Below are 21,686 nucleotides of genomic sequence, written 5' to 3'. Positions count from 1 at the left end.
TTATAATAACAATAATAAAAACAAAAGCTCTCAGATCCATCAAACCAAGCAGCAGAAAGAACAATAACTGAAGAGAAAACTTTAACCTTGTAGACTTCATTATGTTCCAGCTGCTCTACAGACGCTGTGACCTCGAACTTAAGCAGGTCGTAAAGTATGTGCAGCTCAATAACTTCATAATCAGACCCTGTGGTATTTAGGCAGCAGAACAACTAAGAATAACAACTACAAATAATGTTTTTAGGTTTCTGTTGTACTGCAAGGTTCTGTACAGGAGAACCAAACCAAGAGCAAATATTACGTCTCATTTACACCTGAGCACGAAGAGCCATCAACATTTAGCAAATTGAATCATCTTTGTTTAGATGCAAGAAGAATCATATAGAAATGAAAAAGTAGAAATAGAAATCCAGAGCAAAGATATCCTCTAATTCAGCGTAGCACATGTGCAGCTGCTGCGATTCACGTAAGCATTCGGCTCGTCGCTGTTGCAGATTTTTCTCTCGCTGTTCTGGCTCACAGCGCTGCAAACACAAAAATAAATATCCCCAAAGGTGTGAAAGGGAGCTAATTAGTAAGAGTATTGTTACTCTCCGCAGGAGTAGTCCAGCAGTAGAAATCAGTCCAATAACAAGGTGTGTAACATCTAGCAGGGTGACAGAAAAACCCAGGGTAACTTCTAAGGACCTCAACGTCTCTCTCACATTGTGTTTTTTAAACATGCTTCCATTTGTCACTTCAGTCTTTACTCTGAAATACAGGAAGAGAAATCATGGCTGAAACAATTTCTCATGAAACCAGGGGTGTGGTCCAACAGTCAGTTTGGTGAGGAAGGTTCCTAACTGAGAGAAGTGACCCAGAAGTATCTGTGTAGCAGCCACAATGAATCCAGATCATGAGCTTTATTAACTGATCAAAGTCTCTTCTTTCATCTTCTGTATCATTCAGTTTGCATTGGTAATGCCCATTATTGTAATGCTTTTTTAAGACCAGCAAAACTTTATTTCACTTTGGGTTAGCTGGGATAAGTGATGGATGGAGGGAATTTTACTTCAGCCACAGAAATCCTAAACAGGAAGGAGGAGCAGAGTTACAGTGGATCACTATCCAGCAGGGAAACAAGGTTTATTTCAATTTCTTGGCCATGAGTGAGATTTACAGAGTGGGCAAATTAGGGAGACGACACCATCAGATCCCGAGCCCTCCATGTGTTAATCAAGAGACGGCTGCTGTCCTACATCCATAAATAATGAATAAATTAGGAGCTAAAGCTGAAAGGACAGTTTATTTATACCATCTTCACGTGAACACATTCAAGAACATCACAGATGAAGAAACATTAAAAACTTCCACACTACATAAAGCAAGAAAAATAGTTTTTCTTTCAGGTGGTTTCAGAAAAACAGAAACATCAAACATCTCCAAGACTCTCTTTGAAAGAACTAAAAACCTTTGTTCTCATGGTCCAATCATGAGTGAACTCCCCGATGAAGCCTTGTGTGCTAAAACATGTCAGAGTTTTAAAGGTTAAACATGAGTTTCCAAAACGTTTTGCTGGAGAACAATGAACTATTTGACTGAGTTTCAATCATTTACAGACGAGCAAAACCAGGACAGAGAAAAAAGGACAAAACTGACTCAGTAAAAAACAGAAAAGAAGATCCCATGTAGATCTGTATTATGTAGAAGTTCAGCTCAGCAACCAGTTCAGTTCAACACAAGTTTAAATGATTCTATCTGAACTCTGTGGAGCCTGATCTCAAGCTTTTTGAGTCTGACACAGAAACCAGAGGATCTTTCTGTGTCTTCAGATTCACTGTGATCCAGTGATGGGAGTGATTTCAGCCCTGAGTGATCGCGCTGATGTTTGCACAGAGCAGACAATGAGGTGAATGTTTGGGCACATTGGTAACAGTGAAACAGTTTATTAGTAACGTGGGATCGTTTGTGTGCAGAGTATGAACTGAGATTCCTGAAGCTCTTGTCACACTGGTCACAGCTGTAGTTTCCTTCCATGTGTGTACGTTCATGAATGTTACGACTATGTGAATGTGAGAAGCTTCTCTCACAGTATCTGCACTTGTGTGGTTTCTCTCCTGTGTGGACTCGTTTGTGTGATTTAAGCTTCCATGCAGTGGTAAAGGATGACCCACACTGATCACAGAGGTGCTTTTTAACCCCACTGTGAATCAGTTCATGTCGTTTTAACTCACTTGGTGTGGTGAAGCTTCTCCCACATTCTTTGCAGTATTTCAGTTTGTCTCCAGTGTGTCTACGTTGATGTCTTTTTAGGGTCTTTTGCCGACTGAAAGTTTTTCCACAGAGGTCACAATGAAAGTCTTTCCCACCACCACAGTGATGACAGGGTTGAGAACTGGATCCATCTGTGTCGCTCTGCTTCTAAACAAAGACACAAAGACAGTGTAAGTCAGTCCTTCAACATTTGTATCCTGAACGTCGCCTGAAATAAAGAGCATCTCTGCAGACGTCCAACTACATTTGACTGTTTCAGTTAACACACTCAGTTTACTGGGCTGCAATAACTACAATACTACCACCATAATACTACAGTAATACTAAAATCATAACTGAAAGGAAAATCTGAATAATCACTCAGAGCTGCTTTTCCATGCAGTAGAATTGCTAACATGCTAACACAGTTTAATGAGCAGAGTTGTTCCAAACAGTCAGGCTAAAATGACAAGATAGCAATATAAATACATACCTCACAGTAGCTGCACTTGTAGAGTCTCTTTCTGGTGTGGATCTGTTGGTGTTGTCTCAGGTGACGTGGAGATTTAAAAGTCTTCTCACACAGGTCACATCGATAAGGTCTCTCCTCAGTGTGGGTAAACATGTGTTGTTGTAACTGTGCGTCTGTTGTAAACTCTTTGCCACACTGTTCACAGCAGTACACATCATGTCTGGTGTGAATGCGTAGGTGTGTATTTCGGCTCCCTCTCCAGCTGAAAGTTTTTCCACAGATGTCACAGCTGTATGGCTTAATTCCAGAGTGGGTAACTTGATGCCTCTGTAAGCTGCTACTGCGAGTAAAAGCTCTGCCACACTGATCACAGCTGTATGCCTTAATTCCAGAGTGGGTAACTTGATGCCTCTGTAAGTGGCTACTGTGAGTAAAAGCTCTGCCACACTGATCACAGCTGTATGCCTTAATTCCAGAGTGGGTAACTAGATGCCTCTGTAAGTGGCTACTGTGAGTAAAAGCTCTGCCACACTGATCACAGCTGTACGCTTTAACTCCACTGTGGATGAGTTGGTGTCTTTTTAGGGAACGCTTGAAGGAAAAAGACTTTCCACACAAGTCACAGCTGAACGGTCTCTCTCCAGTGTGGATGACCTGATGCCGTTTTAGTGAAGCCCTCACAGTAAAACCCTTCCCACACTCGTCACAGGTGTGTGTTTTCTCTCCCTATCTTCTGTGAGGTTTGTCGGCCTCCTGAGAGCGCTGACTTCTGGCTCCATGTTGGTCCTGCAGTGACAGAGATACAAACAGAGGCAGTGAGTGAAATGCAGTCGTGGAACAAACTCAACCTTCAAACTCCATTAACACTAGTTTTAAACCTGAAGGTGGAGCGTGGCACCAAACACCTTAAAGGTCTCTTATCCCCACCTGCTGGTAGTTCTAACACATTACATCCAACCTGCTGTTAAAGATAATTCACGACTGTTCAAACACTAAAATCATGCACACACACACACACACACACACACACACACACACACACACACACACACACACACAAACACATTATTTTATAATTTAGATTATTTTGTTGGTTCCTATTACATATTTCTATAATTTGTATAGATTTATACAGAATTATTCAGTGATAATAAATCCTATGTTTGTTTATTCTAAAGGAACCCCGTTAGCTTCCACAACAGATGTTGCTCATCTTCCGTCAAATACTCACATAAAATATTACACAATAAAGTGGATTCAAGATATCCACATAATTTCACTCTTACATCCACAGTGAGGTTTCACAATTGTTCAAATATAAGCAATCAATAATAATAATAATAATATCAATAACATTGAGGCACATTACACAAATTTCAAAAACAAATCATGTCTTACAATATTTACAACAACTAAAAGCTCTGTAAATCGGCTTTTAAGTGTTCATTGAAGTTTTGAATAATTCTCTAATTTTTTAAGGCAACTTATTCCACTTAAAAGTTGCTCTAAATGTAACAGTTTAACAAAACGTTACTTTTAACTCGAGCATTTACTAAATTGCAGCTTGTTGAAAACTGTGTAATATGATGATGTATTTCATCTGGATACTGCAGCTGAGCAGAATAAATGTGGTGTGTTTAACAGAATTGCTTTCTTTAGAACTACAAGTAAGCCATAGAATATTTTAGCCTGTACAGGAAGCCAAGAAAGGTTATTATGCATTTTATCAATATTAGTATAGTATGAACATCTTCACACTAATCTGGACGCCTTATTCTGGACTAACTGAAGTCTGTTAAGATCTGTCTTATTAGCTGCTGACCAAATGATTGAACAATACTCCAGATGAGACATTACTAGTGCATTAATGACATCTTTCATAATGAAGAAGTGATACACAAAGAGCATTTCATAGCCATAGCTATGCCTTGTCGGCAGAGTTATGTGACATTAGTGATGTTTGTACTTTCAGCGTTAACTTGGTTTTAAAGCCTTTAAAATATACGCCGTTCAATAGTCGACCTTCATCTGACAGAGAATGTGATGATTTTGTGGATAATTAAAGTCAGTCATATATCCACAAACACAACAAGCTGAAAGTCAGTGATGCTGCTCGGTTTGCAGTCCTGAACATCACGGCACAAGCAGGATTCACTGCACTGTTAATGTTAGCTGTGTTATATTGCTGCCTCTGTTCGCTGGTGTCGAGCCAAACGCACTTTAACGTGTGTTTGAACGAGCTGACGGTTCACTCGTTAAGCTGAAAGAAAGATGCTTTAATCACAGCAGTCACACATGTGTCCACTGCACCATCTGGAACTCTTCTTGTTTACACTCGTAATAACACAAACACTAAATCCTGCTTCTCTGGTGCTGTTGTGTAGCAGTGTGTACACCTGAGACTGTCACCTGTCTGTCTGTCCTGCACTCTCTCTCTGTTTCTTTCTCTCTGATTGTGGAATAAAAGTATGAACATGTGTTTATAAGTTACACTTGTGTTTGAATCCTGCAGCTTATCACACATTTGATTTCCATGTGTGACGACTGCAAGTGTCCAGAGTGAGGACAGACTGAGGGAGCCACTGCTGCACATCATCTGTGAGGCTTTGCAGCCCTGATGATCCACCAGGACAAACTCAGCAGTGTGTGAGGAAGAGGAGGAGGAAGAGCCAGCAGCAGCTGACAGATGGAGAGAATAGACAGACTGTTCCCTGTTTGTGAAGGACTGCTAGGAAAGTTTAACACAACTGTCTGTGCTGAATCAGTGTTGGTCAAGTTACTTGAAAAAAGTAATCAGTAACTAATTACTGATTACTTCCCAAAAAAGTAATCCCGTTACTTTACTGATTACTTATTTTCAAAAGTAATTAATTACTTAGTTACTTAGTTACTTTTTAAAAACACGATTCTGCATAATCCATCATACAAAATGTAATCAAATGGAAAAGTCTCTTTTTTTAAACTTGTTTTATTAGTTTTAATCTTTTAACTTTATGCATCAAGCAAACATTTAATTATCTGCAACATTCTCTGACTGGAAGAAATTAGTTTAACATTGAAACCTATTTTCTGCACATTCCAGCAAATAAAATAAAATATTTGTTGTGTTTACACTCAGTCTTTCAAATAGATGCAAGTAAAACACAGCAGAACATAAATAAAGTCAAAGACTCAGCGGTCCTGTTGCTCTATTTTCACCTGTAAAGCAGGAGTTGGGTAGGCGGAGGTTTACCCTGGTGCAGGTGTGCCGCGGTCAGTGGAAGAATCCGCAAGTTTCTCTGTGAGTTTCCCATTACGTCGTAGCTACTCGGTGCTTGCTTGGAAGTTTAGGGTTTTTTTTCCGCTGTAAAAAGAAGTTTTCTTCCCACGCACAGCGGACACTAATGTTTTTGTCACTTTTTATGGAATCAAACTCAAAGTAAGGTCAGTACTTCCACGCTTTAAACGCTGCACGCTCATACTCTCTCCCACAATCGATATATGATCCAATGTTGATCTCCACACAGCTGTTGTCACTAACGGCGCACTCGCTTACGTCACTGTCGTGAGACATTCTCGCAAAGAAATCACGGTTTTAGTAACGCAGCGTTCCTACGGGAAAGTAACGGTAATCTAATTACCGTTTTTGCAATAGTAATCCCTTACTTGGGTTACAAGTAACGCGTTACTGCCCATCTCTGGTCCTGAATCAGTCTTATTAGGTAATGTTCAAATAATGTGATCATCCCAGTGTTTTCAGTGTGGGAGAAAGTACTCAGGGCCTTCAGGTTACACACTATGAAAGGCAGCAACAAGTTTAATGTTCAGAAACCTAAAGTCTGTATCAGCAGCAGGATGGAGCTAAAAATAAATGTTGGTTTCAGTTCTACGAAGCTTTGAGTATTTTGGATCAGTAGCTGCTGTGTTTGTTGCATCACATTGCTGTAACTGTTTATATGCTTTATATATTCTGAGCTAAGCTGATCTATAGTGTTACATCATATTCTATAAGGATGTTATGTGTTTGTAGACTTTCTGCCCAGTTTGACCCATTTAGCAGAAGTCAGCCTGTTTAAGGCTCTGATATCTATTCTGTGTGACTTACAGCAGTTATGACATGGTCTGATTTTCTCACCCAATAAAGGAATATTTCATATATCAGTCTACTCTTCATTCTATCAGACACAGTTATCACAGCTCCTACATTTGCTTTTTACACATATATGTAAGCATTGAGCCACATTTAGTACCAACATATTAAATGAACAATATTTGTCCCTTATATATGATACATCTATATACACACTGTCACAGATACTTGTCTGTGAGTGAAGTGATTAATATAATAACTATAATATTGGCCATATTATATTTACATTACCACAGTGAGATGACTTTAGTCTCATGAACAACATCAGCTAATTGTTATTTACAGCTAATCTTAAACGACTGTTCAGCACAGAAATGAAGCCCAACAATCATGTTTCACAGTCCTGTGGTCTCAGCCTCAGATACTCATCAAATCACACAGAGCTCATGTAGAAACAAATGAACTAAATATGTTCTCCTTCATTTCTGTCAAACACAGCTGTATGAAACGTTTCCAGCTGTTAGTATCATGGTTGCTAGGCAACCTGGGCAGCGCGACGGAGGTTAGATGTCCCATTTCACGAGCCTACGAGCCTCGCACTTCGGCCTTAGCGGTCTTTGAGTACGCGGCCCTTGAGGACTTTAAAGCTGCAGAACCTGAATCGGGATACAGCCATGATGATCTCCAGCCTCGTGCTCGCCAACATTCTCACCTGAGTTAAGAAGACGATCACTGAAATGGTCTCAGCAGGTCCTTTGATGACAGCAATGAAATGCAGCGGTAAGGCTTTTTGGGGATTAAGTTCGTTTTCATGGCAAAGAAGGACGATGCAGTTCATCTGATCACTCCTCATAACATTCTGGAGTGCAGGCAAAATGCTATTATAAAAACTTAAGCAGCAACTTCTCCAGGTTCCAATATTTATGCAATTCTCAAACCTTTTGGCCACGACTGTATAACCTCTTCTGAAGTTTAGTGGATATTATACATGGTTATGCTCAGGATGTGTCGGCCAGTTTCCACTGGAAACGCCTTTTGGTTAAACTGTCAGCGAGGAATTTGCATTTGCACTGTTACATTTTTATATAACTTTAATGCACATAAACAACAGCTGCTTGTTTCAGTGAAAATACATTGATGGGTTTTTAATAAAGTTGTGCAGCTGTAAAGTATTTTGTCTGGTGTCAATTCTATCGTCAGCTACATCGTTATGGCAAATGTTCAAATGTATATGGTGATAAATATCTTTGGTCATATGGTCGTGCTCTGTCTGTCACCTTCTGTGTTGAGCTCATTGTTTCCTCTGTAGTGGCTGAGCTGAGTCCAAGTAGCTGAAAATGTTCCTCTGCTGCTCCGTCAGACTCTCCTCCTCCTGCTGATCAGCTGGGACACAAAACAGATCTTTGTTAGGCTCCACACTGCACTGAAGAGTCAAAGTGTCTCATATGTTCATCTGACAAGTAAAAGAACACATTTTTGTTTCCCGAGGTGGGCAACTTGTTGGAAACAAACACAAAAGCTTTGAGCACTGATACCTGCCATTGCTGGCATTGAAAGATGCAACGCCAGCAATGTGGATTGTCAAGACTCAAACCAATCATCAAGCAAAGACAACAGGGATCAAGTGTACCGCATTTTGTTCCGGGACGTACTCTGCATGAAAACAAGCGCTCACTCTTCCTGCTCAACAAATGACAAGGGCGGAGCCTTATACCACGTGATACAGAAGCTGTGCCGTGTGATGCTAAAATTAGCAGGGAAACAACAACGGAGAGCACGTCAGGGATGACGAGAAAGTGACAGGAGAAAATCCGTCCCGGTCAACCACCCAAACATCAATAACGGGAACCTTATACAGCGCTTCCCTATACACGTCGAACTCCCGCAGGCACAAAGACATTACGGAGGCTATCACTTATCACCTGACCAAAGATATGGCTCCATCAACACTGTGCAAAACGAGGGATTTAGGAAAACGATCAACACCCTAGACAAACGCTACACAGTGCCGTCCCGCAGCTATTTTTCTATTGTTGCACTACCTGCTCTGTACACGCAGCGTCGAGCAACGGTGGAGACGGAATTTCAAGCAGGACAACATTTTGCTGCAACAACAAAACGTGAGACATTTGTTGTTTTATGTTTATTTATTGTTATGAGAGAATCATGATCTCAATTCTAAGCCAAAAAATCGTGATTCTCATTTTATGCAAAATCGTGCAGCCCTAACATTAACACAAAACTATTGTTTCACCAGAGAAACACACATGAAGAGAGAGAGAGAGACAATAACAGCTACCAAACAGTCGTCATAATTCGTCACACAATGAGAAAAGGACAAATCAACAAGTAACAATGACTAATTAATATTAAAATCTGTAACATAATGTATTGTTTGGAGTTTAGTCTGATTGGTTCAGGATGAGCTGCCATTATCCAATCACACGTCTGCTTACCTGCATCTTTTCTCTTTTTTCTAACCTGAGCACCTGATGGCTTTGAACTTTTGTTGTCCGTCTTCCATTGGTTTGAATTTTGCGCTCCAGTACAAACACAAATCCCCCAACCCGAGGATCAGCACAATTAACCTAACAGACCTACACCTTAGTTCACAGATTCACTTTGTCTAAGGTTGATTTCTGGGATTTCACACAACCCAGGATTCAGATCGTGAATCCATGATGGGCTTGGATTTACATCATTATAAATGAAATGTGCTCTACTTGGAAGCAGCCGGCCCCGCCCCTTTTGACGGGTTGTGTGAGACTTTAAATCATCAAACTGTAAATTATAAATTTAAATTGTTATTGATCCTTTACCCCGAGTCCTAAAGTGTAGATTTATTTTCTTACTCTTCTTATATTTATTGTTTGTTTACTTGCACCGCTGTAACTGCAGCCTCGTCGTCTCGTCTCTCTATATGCTGGACTGTCTGTAGCGGAGATGACAATAAAGTTTACTTTGACTTCAGCAGCGCGCAGGCGCACCGAGGGCTCTCGCGCTCACTTTATAGAATTTAGAAAAAACATCGGTGCAGATTATAAGTCTGTATCATAATATCTGTTTGTTGTTTTTATTTTGTTTTGCGAGTTGGTTATTAGATGCCGCTCCAGCCAGCCAGAGACTCCCCGCCGCCCCGCCCTCTCCTCCCTGTGCCGCCAGCAGCAGGCGCACCTCGCAAACGGAGGGCGCCCTTACTCCCAGCAAATGGCTGATAGAAAACCGATCGGTGCCTACGAATTTCCCAATATGCGCTGGCATGACGTCGGGGAAGCATGGGTACGACCGATTATTTTATTTTTTTCTTGCCCGTGATGCCCCCCCCCCCACCACGATGCATTCTATTGGTTTGCACACTTACACACACCCAGCTGTGGTTTCCTGTTTTGCTGGACTCTGGAGAGCCCCGCCTTTAACGCTCTTCTCTCACAGAGAGCAACAGAAAACTTGGAAAAACTCCAGATTGACTGAACTCAGTTCAAAGTTACCTTGACACCTTTAGATGTGAGACGTAGTGATGGTCCGCTTGAAGCTGACGCTCCGGTGCGTGTGTCAGAAAGATCAACGCGCTGCTTCAGAAGCACCGTGTCCAGGCTTGATTCGTTTGGCCAGAGTCACGTGATCAGTGACGTCTGAAGCTTCGTTTAGAACGTACCTTTTTTTAAATCGAACTTTATTGAAACACAATGAGTATACAACATACAAACAGATGAAGTTTACAAAAGAACAGAACATGAACAGAACCAGGAGTAAAAAAATTATGATATGAGTAGGCGAAAAAAATCAACATATTGTAACGTGCAGTGGAGATGAAGCCAGCCGCGGAGGTGTGCAGGTGGATAGCGAATGAGCAACAGCTTCTGACTTTCCAAAAAGTACTCATTTATTTACAATATCAAAAATAAAAGTGCTACCTCTACCACACATTACTAAAGAGCACACTAGTCCACGTAAACACGGGAGCATCCATTACAGGAGGAGTGTGAAGAAGAACAAAAAGGGAGTGACACCAGTCGTGAGACAGGAGGCGCCGCCATGTGGTGATACACTGCATTACAATAGCAACTGTTACATAGTCCCCCCCTGGTGAGAAAAAGGCTGTCCTCAGCCGTACACAGCTGAAAAAGCACACACCACACCTAACAGTACCCTATACATAGAGGTTACAGCTAAGATTGGTGCACACACACAGGGCAAAAGACCATTTAAAAATGAAATTGGTAAAAATAAGACGAATATGTACAGTGGAAAATAGGTTTTCTTAGTTTTTTTCACTTTTTTCTTTTGTTCTTTTTTTTTTTCTAAGTAAATGCCAAGAATGAACCTTAACGCACGAAAGAGCCATAAAACTGGAGTAGAGCAAACAGAAACATCTACATATCATGACTCAAAGTAGCAATGCAACAAGACAGCATCAAACAGGTTTAACCAAAACATTTCACTTCAGATCAAGCCTGGTTGTGTGAAAATCATTAGTCCATCTTTTGTTGCTCCAGCCAGACGTAACTCTGGGGCAACGTCTGGGCCTGAGATTGTAATGTCCACCAGCAGCTGGGTGCTGGACAGATCTGGGTGAAACACTCTCTGGAACAGCACCCACACCAGAAGAAGAGTCAATGTCCGGTAAATCAAAGGGGAATGGCTCAGAGTCAATGTCAGTGTCTGCAGGGGGGCCAGGGAGTTCAGACCCTCTGCGGTCTCTCTCTCAGCAGGCAATGAAACAGAATGTTCTTTGGAAGTGAGAGAGTCCCAGGTATGGAACGGTTGCATGTTCACAACATGATAAACACCTGCATCCACACCGGAGTCCACCCAAGTGAGCCTGTAATTAACATCACTGAGTCTCTGAGATACACACAATGGTCCCTGAAACAGTGGTGCAAGTTTAGCAGTAAAGTTAGACTGAGCGTCTGACCTGGGGTGCGTCTTAACTCTCACAAGGTCACCAACACGAAACGTGGCATGTCGATGTCTCAAGTCATAGTAATGTTTTTGTCTGTCATGGCTATAGTCCAAAGCTGCTTTGGCGTGGTCGTGAGCTTCCTGCAGGGAGGCTCTCAGAGTCTCAGGGTAAGGCACACCCGGTTCATCAACACCTGCTGTAGAAGGCTGAGTGATAAGGTCAAGCGGGGTGTCTAACTCACGACCATAAAGCATCATGGCAGGAGTCATACCTGTACTGTCATGGGGGGCGGTGCGCAGAGCAAAGCAAATCTGAGGGAGAAACTTGTCCCATGATGTGTGCTTATCACCTACATAAGCGCGGATTGCAGTTTTCAGAGTCCGGTTGACGCGTTCAGTAGCATTTGTCTGAGGGTGATATGCCGTAGTGAGTCTGTGCACCGAGCCTAAGGCAGAAACAACATGTTCAAAAAGCTCACTCACAAAAGGAGACCCTCTGTCAGAAATGAGGTAAGTAAGTAAGTAAAATTTTATTTATATAGCACATTTCTAGATAGAGATCACAAAGTGCTTTACAAGATATAACAGATTAAAAAGACAAAATACAAACAAAGTTAGCAAAAAGCAGTTTTAAAAAGATGTGTTTTTAGCTGTTTTTTAAAAGTAATCAATGAATCAGCAGATCTTAAGTCCTGAGGAAGGGAATTCCACAGTCTGGCGGCCACAGTAGCAAAAGCTCTATCACCCCTAGTTTTCAGTCTCGTACACTGAATGACAAGTAGGCCCTGACTACTCGACCTCAGAGACCTACTAGGGGCATAGGGCTGTAAAAGTTCAATAATATATGGTGGTGCTTGTTGTTGAAGAGCCTTAAAAGTTAAAACCAAAATCTTAAAATGGACTCTAAATTCGACAGGAAGCCAATGTAACTGCATAAGCAACGGTGTTATATGTGAATATTTAGAAGCTTTCGTCAAAAGTCTTGCTGCAGCATTCTGAACGATCTGCAGACGCTCCAAAGAACCTTTGTTTAGACAAGTAAACAGGGAATTGCAATAATCCAGTCGTGAAGAGATAAAAGCATGAATAACAATTTCCAGTTCGGTATAGGATATTATAGAGCTCAATTTAGAAATATTTCTTAAATGATAAAAGCAAGACCGAACAAGAGATTTAACATGACTATCTAACGTAAGAGCAGGATCAAGGATAATCCCTAAGTTCCTGACAGATGGTTTTACAAACGTTGAAAGAGGACCAAGAGCATTTATTATACTGGGTATATGTCTATCTGGGGCACATAAGAGGACTTCGGTTTTATTTTCATTTAGTTGGAGGAAGTTTTCAGCCATCCAGCCTTTAATGGTTTCCAAGCACACATTTAAAAGCCGCAGCTTAGAAGCCTCTTCCGGTTTAAAAGATATATAGAGTTGGATATCGTCTGCATAACAATGGTAACAAATATCCTCAAAAGGGCTCAAAATGTGCTGGAGAGGGAGTAAATAAACTAGAAACAGTAATGGCCCTAGCACAGAGCCTCGTGGCACACCAAAAGACAGGGACGCAGAAGATGATCTATACTTAGAAACTGCCACAGAAGAATATCGTTCAGAGAGATACGAGGAGAACCATTTCAATGCAGTCCCAGAGACACCGACCCAGTGTTTCAGCCTGTTAAGTAAAATATAGTGGTCAACAGTATCAAAGGCCGACGTAAGATCCAACATTAAGAGAACAGAACATTTACCTGCATCGCTTTGTAACAAAATGTCATTAGAAACTCTAAGAAGGGCTGTTTCAGTGGAATGAACTTTACGAAAGCCAGATCGAAATTTGTCGAAAATACTATATTTATCTAAAACTGCTGTAAGCTGCTTATCCACGATCTTCTCTAGAATCTTAGCAATTAACGGAATTTTTGAGATCGGTCTATAATTGCTAGTGAGAGATGGGTCCAGCATAGGCTTTTTTAACAAGGGATGTATAACAGCAGTTTTAAAATAGGCAGGGACTATGCCCGAGGCCAAGGAGGTATTAATTATAGTAAGAATACAGGGAGCAGTAGAGTAAAAGACATTTTTGAATAATGATGCAGGTAAAAAATCAAGAGAGCAAGAGGATAATTTTGTTGCACTAACTATTTTTCCCAGCTCTGGTAGTGAAACAGGTGAAAAACCTTCTAAAACAACAGGCCGAGCTGGCGTGGGAACAGACAGCGCAGACGCTGAAAAAGACAGGTTTTTCCTTATGTTGCTAATTTTTTCTAAAAAGAAAGCAAGAAAAGTTTCACAATCTTACACAGAAGAAATAATAGCAGCAGGTGGAGCAGGAGTAATAATATTAGTAATAGTATCAAATAAAACTTTAGGATTACCTCTGCTCTTTGAAACCAACTGAGAAAAGTAAGCAGCCCTCGCAACTCTAATAGCATTGTTAAAGAAGGCTAAAAGATCCTTTAAATGAAGGAGATGAACATTTAAGTGAGTTTTCCTCCATAACCGCTCAGCTTTACGACAATTTCGTTTTATAAGACGAATGTTGTCATTTAACCAGGGTACAGACTTGGAAACAGGCACAGGTCTCATTTTAAACGGACAGATTTCATCTAAGATCGAAAGACAATGATAATTGAATAGATCTATAGAAAAATCAACATCGTTTTGTGGGGATAGTGTTAAATTAAAAGCATCAGAGAACTTCTGTGCTGTGGAGGAGTTTATAGTGCGGGAAATAACTGTCCGATGAACAGGAGACATAGGCTCATAAAAAGACATATTAAAAAAGACACAATAATGGTCAGAAATAAAAATGTCCTCAGAGCAAATATAATCAATATTCAGACCCAAAGAAAAAACAAGGTCCAGTGTATGGCCTTTGTTATGTGTGGGGCCAGATACATGTTGGATAAAATGAAAAGAGTCCATGATGCTGGTAAAACCCCTAGCAAAGAGGTCGGACTCATCATCAACATGTATATTAAAATCCCCCACAAGAAGCAATTTAGACAACCTCATAGTAGAGGACAGAAAATCACTAAACTCGGCTAAAAACGAGCTGTTTGGGCCAGGAGGGCGATAAACCAACGCACAGTAAAAAGGATCCTTCTTTCCGATTTTGATGAGCTGCAGTTCAAAAGACAGAAAGTGTCCAACTTTAACTGAACGGCAGTTAAAACGGCTCCGAAATGCCACCGCGAGGCCTCCTCCACGACCAGATCCTCGAGGCTGGCTAATGACAGAGAAGCCATTTGGGCACATTTCAATAGTAGACGAATAATCCGAGCCCCGTTGCCAGGTCTCAGTCAAAAACAGGAAGTCCAGATTTTTAGAAACAATAAAATCGTTAAGCACAAACGATTTATTCGTCAAAGATCGGGCATTAAAGAGCGTAAATTCTCGGGATCAGAGCCTTCACGTTCATATATTCCACTCACCGAGGGGATGAAAAGCCAGTCGGCAGGAGAGTCTGGATGAACCCTTCTGAGATAACACGGCCTCGGAGAGCCGGGCCCCCTATATCCAAGTAGGGCCTTGGGAGACAGATTCCTCTCCATGTAGCTGTCATGTGCGTAGGCAACAGAAAACGCCCGACATCGCTTTCCAATCAGCCCCCGCCGCCAGAGGAGCCTAAACTTCACCTGGATGCCAGATCTCTTTCCTCTTCTTCGCCGTAGTCTACGGGGAACGCTGAAAGCGCTGGCCGAGGATCCAGTCACAGGCAGAGGGTGGAAGGTACCAGAGGAGTGCGGAGGAAAGTGTGGAGAATGGAAAGTCCCACAAAAGGAAGAAGAAAAAACATCTTTGGCCGTCACTGACGAACGGATGGATAACAGCGTCAGACGATCGTAGACCAAGGCAGCCAGTACATCATTAAAACAGTTAAAAAACAGCAGAGTAGAAAGAAAAAACACGACAATAGAGCGAGACCAACTACACCCGGCAGCGGCGAAGCCAAACACAGGCGCCATCATGCCGGATCACTGCAAGAAGGCTCAGCAGCTGCTGTATTTCCTGAGGAGGCTGAGGAAATTTGGTATGTTGGCCAAGATCCTCAGCAGGTTCTACAGCTGCACTGTGGAGAGCAGCCTGACAGCTGCATCACTGCATGGTACGGCAGCACTACACATCGACATCTGCAGACCACACATGTCTTCAGTTACTTATTTGTACTTATTTGCAGTTATTTATCTTTTTATTTTATTTTTTTAAGTTATTTTTTATCCTTATTTTATCTTTTTATTTATTCTTATCTTGTTCTTTTAACCCTTATCTAACTTGGCATTGTGCACGGTGTGTTTAGATTCAGTTTAAATTCAGGGACATGGAGCCCCTGTTGATCCTCTACCTAATCACACGAGCCACGGTGTGAGAACGGGTGTGGGTCTCAATCAGCCAAGGTTTTGGGTGAACCCATTGTGAGATCTAGCCCCACGCTATCATGTGATTTCCTGTGATCACATGTCCCAGGATGTGAGTGGGCGTTAAGGCGTCCATGTCCCTCTTCAAGCAACTTAAAGAAGTCCAGACGCTTTTCTTTCCAAGCTCCTTCAACAACATCATTCATAGAACAACTTCCAGCTTCTTTTGCTCGGCTACAGTTTGGATGGATTTGCATTTAAAGATGCAACAAGACTAAAATGGTTAGGGTCAGGAGGTCAAAGGTCAGAGCTCCTGTGGGTCTGAGGGCGGCCTCACGCTGGAGAAGGATGAAGGAGTCTGACCTGAGCCAGTGTTTGACATGAACACATCAGCACTGCTGTCAGTGAGCCTAACGACAGCCGTTAGCATCATTTCAGTGTTTCAGTCATAAAAACACTTCCTGTCACTGTGGTGGTTACAGTGACATCATGCAGTTTGTGCTTTGACCTCCAGATGGCGACAAATCAGCACAGACAGAGAGCTCCATTCAAACTTTGATGGCATCAGGAATAATTCTTCAAATATAATCATCAGTGTTTGAGCAGTTATGATATCAGGGACAATCTAGACATGTGTGACAATACTGAACATGTCACATGACACACCTCAAACATCATGTGATCCACTCTCAGTCTGCACTTTCATTCATGACTTCAACAGGTTGAAATGAGCTTTGAAGAAACATTCAGTGAAATAAATCTTTCATGGATTCATGTGAGCAGCAGATGAACTTTGTACCAACAACATCTTCAATAACAGAGTCTGAATGAAGCTCAGGTGTTGATGCTGCTCACTGATTGGACGCTTGGTTTCAGCTCTGCTCTCAGTCTTTACTGCACAGGTGAAGGTAGAAAGTGTGACTGGATCTATAGACTGGAAACAGAGAAACATGCTGAACATTTGAAGCTTTGCAGCAGAAATGTTCATGTTACAAATACAGCAGAGCTGATCTGGGATCAGTGTGTTCACACCTGCAGCTACAACAAGGTTTCATGTCTCCACACGTCAGCATGTGAACTTTACTCTGACTCAGTCTGAGCAGTCAGACGGCATATTTTTAAAGTTAACACATCAGCACACACAGAGCTGAGCCCCTCCCACCTGTGCTGAGTTTCAGGTGGAGCCCCGCCTCCTTCCAGGAAGCAGCTCACCTGTGTGTCCGTGTTTCGTGCCCAGGTGTGGAGTGGAGCTTGTTGTTGGTGTGTGAAGAAACTGTAAGTTTGCTTTGTTTCCTCCTTTAACAGTTTGTCTTTAGGAACTTTACTGTTTGTTCAGCTCGTGTTTGATTTCTTCACACAACAAACTGTGTGTGTTTGTATTTCCGGTCTCTCCATTAAAGTCAGTGTGTAATGTTTCCTGGCTAACATCAGCTGTGTGCAGCTTAGTTCAGCACAAATCTGCCGCTCCATAGTTCACGGTAACGGACTCACAGCTGGACCAACGAGGCCGAGTGTGTCCGCCACTCTGAGCTACGTTCGTGTTTGTGTACTTGTAGTTTGTACTTTGTGAGTTCACTCAGAGCCCACAGAGGACGCAGCGTACGTGATGACGTCACAGCCCTTTACCTCCTTTACTGTCACTGTGATTAATATTTACACATGAGACACCTGCAGAGCTCTGACGCTAAGCTAGCACACAACATGCTAATGCTAAGCTAACGCTAAGCTAACACTAACACTAACCTAACACTAAGCTAACACTAAGAGTTCTTACAGACACGAGTTAAAAAGCTGCTTTTAGTTTGTGATCAGAGTCCAGGACTGAGAGCAGCAGCAGAGCTGATGGATGATGAATTACTGGATGGAAGAAGCTTCTCATTAGCAGTGAATCAGTGTGTGTGCAGTTCTCTGCAAACTCAGCAGGAAGAATTAGTGTGAAGCTTTAACTCTGCTGATCCTCTTTGAATCCTGGATCAGCTGAAATGTTTAAAATGTTGTTCACACGTGTTGGACTGACTGAAGCTTCCAGTCACAGTGAATCAGTGTGTGTCAGTGAATGCATCGTGTGTGCTTCAGGCTCCATCTAGTGGACTGATAGCAGAGCAGCTGATGGCAGCTTCCTCTGCCTCACACTGCTGTCTGACTGCATCCAGCTGACACTGAGATGAAGCAGGAAAGAAGCAGCTGATATTTGGACAGCACACATGATGAAAGGAGGATTTCAGCTGATGTGCACATGAATGATTTGTGTTTCCTCTGCAGGTAGAAAGTGTGTGTGAGCTGATGTGAATTGAGCAGCATGGATCAGTGTGAGGACAGAGAGGAGGGAGTCCCTCCCTCTAAAAGCACTCTGTGTGGGGAACATGAGAGCCAGACCAAAGCTCAGAGGTGAGATGACCATCTCTAACTGTCCATGACTCTTCTCCATGTCACAGCTCAGCACTCACATCACTGCTGCATCATTATTCACAGGAACCAGCCTGGACCTCCACCCAGCTCTGTGTCCTTACAGAGTGACTGGTCTGAAGATCGTCTCATTAATTTTAAAGTCCAGCCTGTGTCTGCTGCAGAGAGGTGAGCTGTTAGCAACATGAGCTCTTTGATTAAACTGCTTGATGTTGTTGGATATAAACTACAAACACGTCGTTCCCTCAGTCCCATTTAAACTGTCTTTTAAAACAAGCCTTTGGTTTCTAAACAACTGAAAACCCACTTCAGCAAACAGGAAGTGATCAGAGTGTCCGTCCACTTCCTGTCAGGCCCTGCAAACATTTCATATTGAAGAAAAGTCGTTGATATCTCACATTTTTACTCCACCACATTCAACCATTTTGACATTTTACAGCATGAAACTCTTGTCACATGACTCCTGTTATGTTATAGAGTCATGTGACCACCAGGGAGGGATTTGTATGGATGAAACACATTCAAATCAATCTGATTCATCAATGGAAACATTTTTGGTGTAAATGCAGCAACACTGAAAACGCTGAAGATAAAAACACAACAGATGAAATATGAACAAATCGAGGCTTTGAATACACGTGTGTGTGTTTGAGACACAGAGATAAATGGATTGTGTGTCTGTCCTATTGCTGCGTGAGGATTTTATTGTAGATTTTGTGCGTGTACACTTTTGACCACGAAGGTGTTGAAAGGGCGTAAAACAGTTGGAGGCACCAGAGTGAACACTAGTGCTGTCAGTAGATTAAAACATGACTAATTAATGACACAATCTTCTGTCGTTAATCCTGATTAATCACAATTACTTGATCAATAGCTGCAGTTACGTTTTTCCAACTTTATATTTAAGCCTGTAACAGACGTTTACACCATATAATGAAGTCAATGCAGAATAAACACAAAGAATGTTAAACGCTTCAATTCAAAGAGACTTTGAATAGTTTTCAGTCTTTAACTCAGCTTCTCTGCTGTAAATACAACTTTGTAACAAACATATATACTAAAAGCTAAGTGTGCACTAATATATAATAATATATAATCTATATTACTGCTGTTAATGAAAATGTTTAATCAGACTCATCACAGGGTTACTGTGGATTAATTTGGATTAATCACCATTAAACATCATTTTTAATGTAAACGAATCAAAGTTCATTTCATGAGCAAACAGACTCGAGAGAAAAGGGCAAATTTACACACTTAACATGTTTATTGAACATGTAAACATTGATTAACCTCCTGAATGAGCCGACCCCCCCAGGGACAGTCCTGCATGCTAATGATGGGCTCTGCTCTGTACCTGCAGGATTCTGTCAGCCACAAACTCCTCAGCTGATCCTGAATCTGAGCCCATCTGTCAAACAATCATTTTCTTCACAGGTCTGTGGAGGTGGCACTGATCCTGCAGCAGTCTAACACTCTCTGTCACTCTTCTTCAAGTCTTTGACACGAGGAACCAAAACTATGTTATTAACAACACTAACAGGTCTGCAGTTTGTCCACTTGGCAGTTGTGTCATCAGTGCTTTGCATTGTTGTGATATTTTAAGCTGGAAGTGCTTCGGTGAAAAGAAAATTCCTTCTGTCACGATGTGCAGAATCCTTCATGTTGGTCGGCTGGTCCGCCTTGTTATTTTTTTAATGCTCAAACTTTCCATCGAGAGGTCAGTGTGTGTTTGTCATCTTCCATATTGAGCTGATTGGTTCAGCTGCCGTCACTAACAGATGTGCTGCACATCTGCACGTGTGCAAAGGTAACTCTACTCGGACAAACTGCCCGAAGTGCGTTGATAGAAACATTTCAGGGATTTTGAGTCGTTCTGCATCCAGATGTGTCGTGTTAAAGGTTTTTATCATGTTAATCATGATAACAGATGAACCCCTAACCCTAACCCTACATGTTAATTTTGACAGCACTGCTAAATCCTTTTTAATGTTCTTCTGTCAGATCATTGATTAGACTCGACTCCAAATACGAGACTCAGAAAACTCAAATGAAAACTCAAATCAAAGCAATGAGAAAAGGAATACTTCTGTTAGAATGAAAACATGTGGAAGTGGTCAGGTTTCAAACAGTCGATGAATCTACTGCACAGTTACATTCAGGGACCTTTGGCCTCCTGAGAGCATTTGTTGATGGTTCATCACAGTTTTCTCAAAGTTTCCTCTGAGCTTCTGCAGCATCATCACTTCCATCACTGATGAAAGAAAGTTCATAGAAAACAGAAAATATATCTTCAGAATCTGAGAGTCTAAAACTTGACAGACTTGATTCAGATGAAGTTATTTGAGCAGAAACTCCTGGATCTTTATCCTGTGTTGATCTAATCCTTCATGGTTCCTCCACAGAGTGGACCAGCAGAGCTCAGAGGTTCCCAGTGGTCAGTCTGCCCAGCAGCATCAAACACAGCTGGACTCCATATTTATGGTCTGTACATGTACAGCAACTACTTTATTATTAATAATAATGCATTTATTTATAGGTCCCTTTCAGAACACCAAGGACTCTGTGGACTAAATGACCAAAAGAAACAAACTTTGAAATCAGACGGTGCAAATGTGATCACAGGGAAACGTTTTAAATATCGAGGCTTTAAACAGAAACCAAAGTGAAACAGTTTGTAGTCGAGATCAGTGGGAATGAAGCTGAATAACTGTTTCTTCAATATCTTTGAGCTCTTAAAAAAGAAAAACTAGCTGAAAGTCTGGCTGCTCTTATGAAAAGTACAGAGAAATTATGGGTCGCTCAACACTTGTGCACAATATCGTTAGCTTCATAGCATAATTGCCTAAGTCATTGACTTAGTCAAATGACTTAGGCAATTATGCTATGAAGCTAACGATATAAGAGTTTAAATAAATCTAAAGAATAACTCAAAGTCCTACAATCATACTGAGAAAATCATCTACAGCTAACTATCCAAGTGGATTTGTTTAAGACAGCTCCATCTGCTGGTGGCCCTCTGCAGGTGCATGAAAGGGGCGTGTTTATAGTGAAAGTAGTAGAGAAAGTAAACCCCACGGGAAGGAGGGAGGACTCTCAGCAGCTTCCAGCTCATATTCAGACATTTGACTTCTGACTGAAAGCAGCAAGTTTGAGTGTCTGTACCTTAGTTAGAAGAGATAACATGTCAGTAGTAATTAGAGTTGATTGAGCAATGCTGTCCTTATAATGTAGTTTATGGTTTTTAT

The 21,686-nt window shown here is 41.5% G+C and overlaps 2 protein-coding genes across 2 annotated transcripts in view; one reads left to right on the top strand and one right to left on the bottom strand.

The window, feature by feature from the left end:
* Window positions 1-21,686, bottom strand: part of LOC146577094 (protein NLRC3-like) — a 222,326-nt gene that overhangs the window by 89,246 nt on the left and 111,394 nt on the right. The window lies entirely within an intron of this gene.
* Window positions 18,045-21,686, top strand: part of LOC146577096 (protein NLRC3-like) — a 37,799-nt gene continuing 34,157 nt past the window's right edge. Inside the window, exons 1-3 of the mRNA XM_085268150.1 lie at window positions 18,045-18,420; window positions 18,505-18,606; window positions 20,844-20,922. Coding sequence (XP_085124276.1) covers window positions 18,332-18,420; window positions 18,505-18,606; window positions 20,844-20,922 — 270 coding nt within the window. The 5' untranslated portion in view covers window positions 18,045-18,331. The remainder of the gene's footprint in view (window positions 18,421-18,504; window positions 18,607-20,843; window positions 20,923-21,686) is intronic.

The sequence above is a fragment of the Mchenga conophoros genome, linkage group LG3 (genome assembly GCF_057382185.1).
Source record: "Mchenga conophoros isolate Kocher_MC1m ecotype Shallow Benthic linkage group LG3, M_conophoros_male_GT1.1, whole genome shotgun sequence".
NCBI classification, from domain to species: domain Eukaryota; kingdom Metazoa; phylum Chordata; class Actinopteri; order Cichliformes; family Cichlidae; genus Mchenga; species Mchenga conophoros.
Note: the sequence above shows the minus strand (reverse complement) of the source record. Positions and strands in the feature narration are given on the sequence as shown.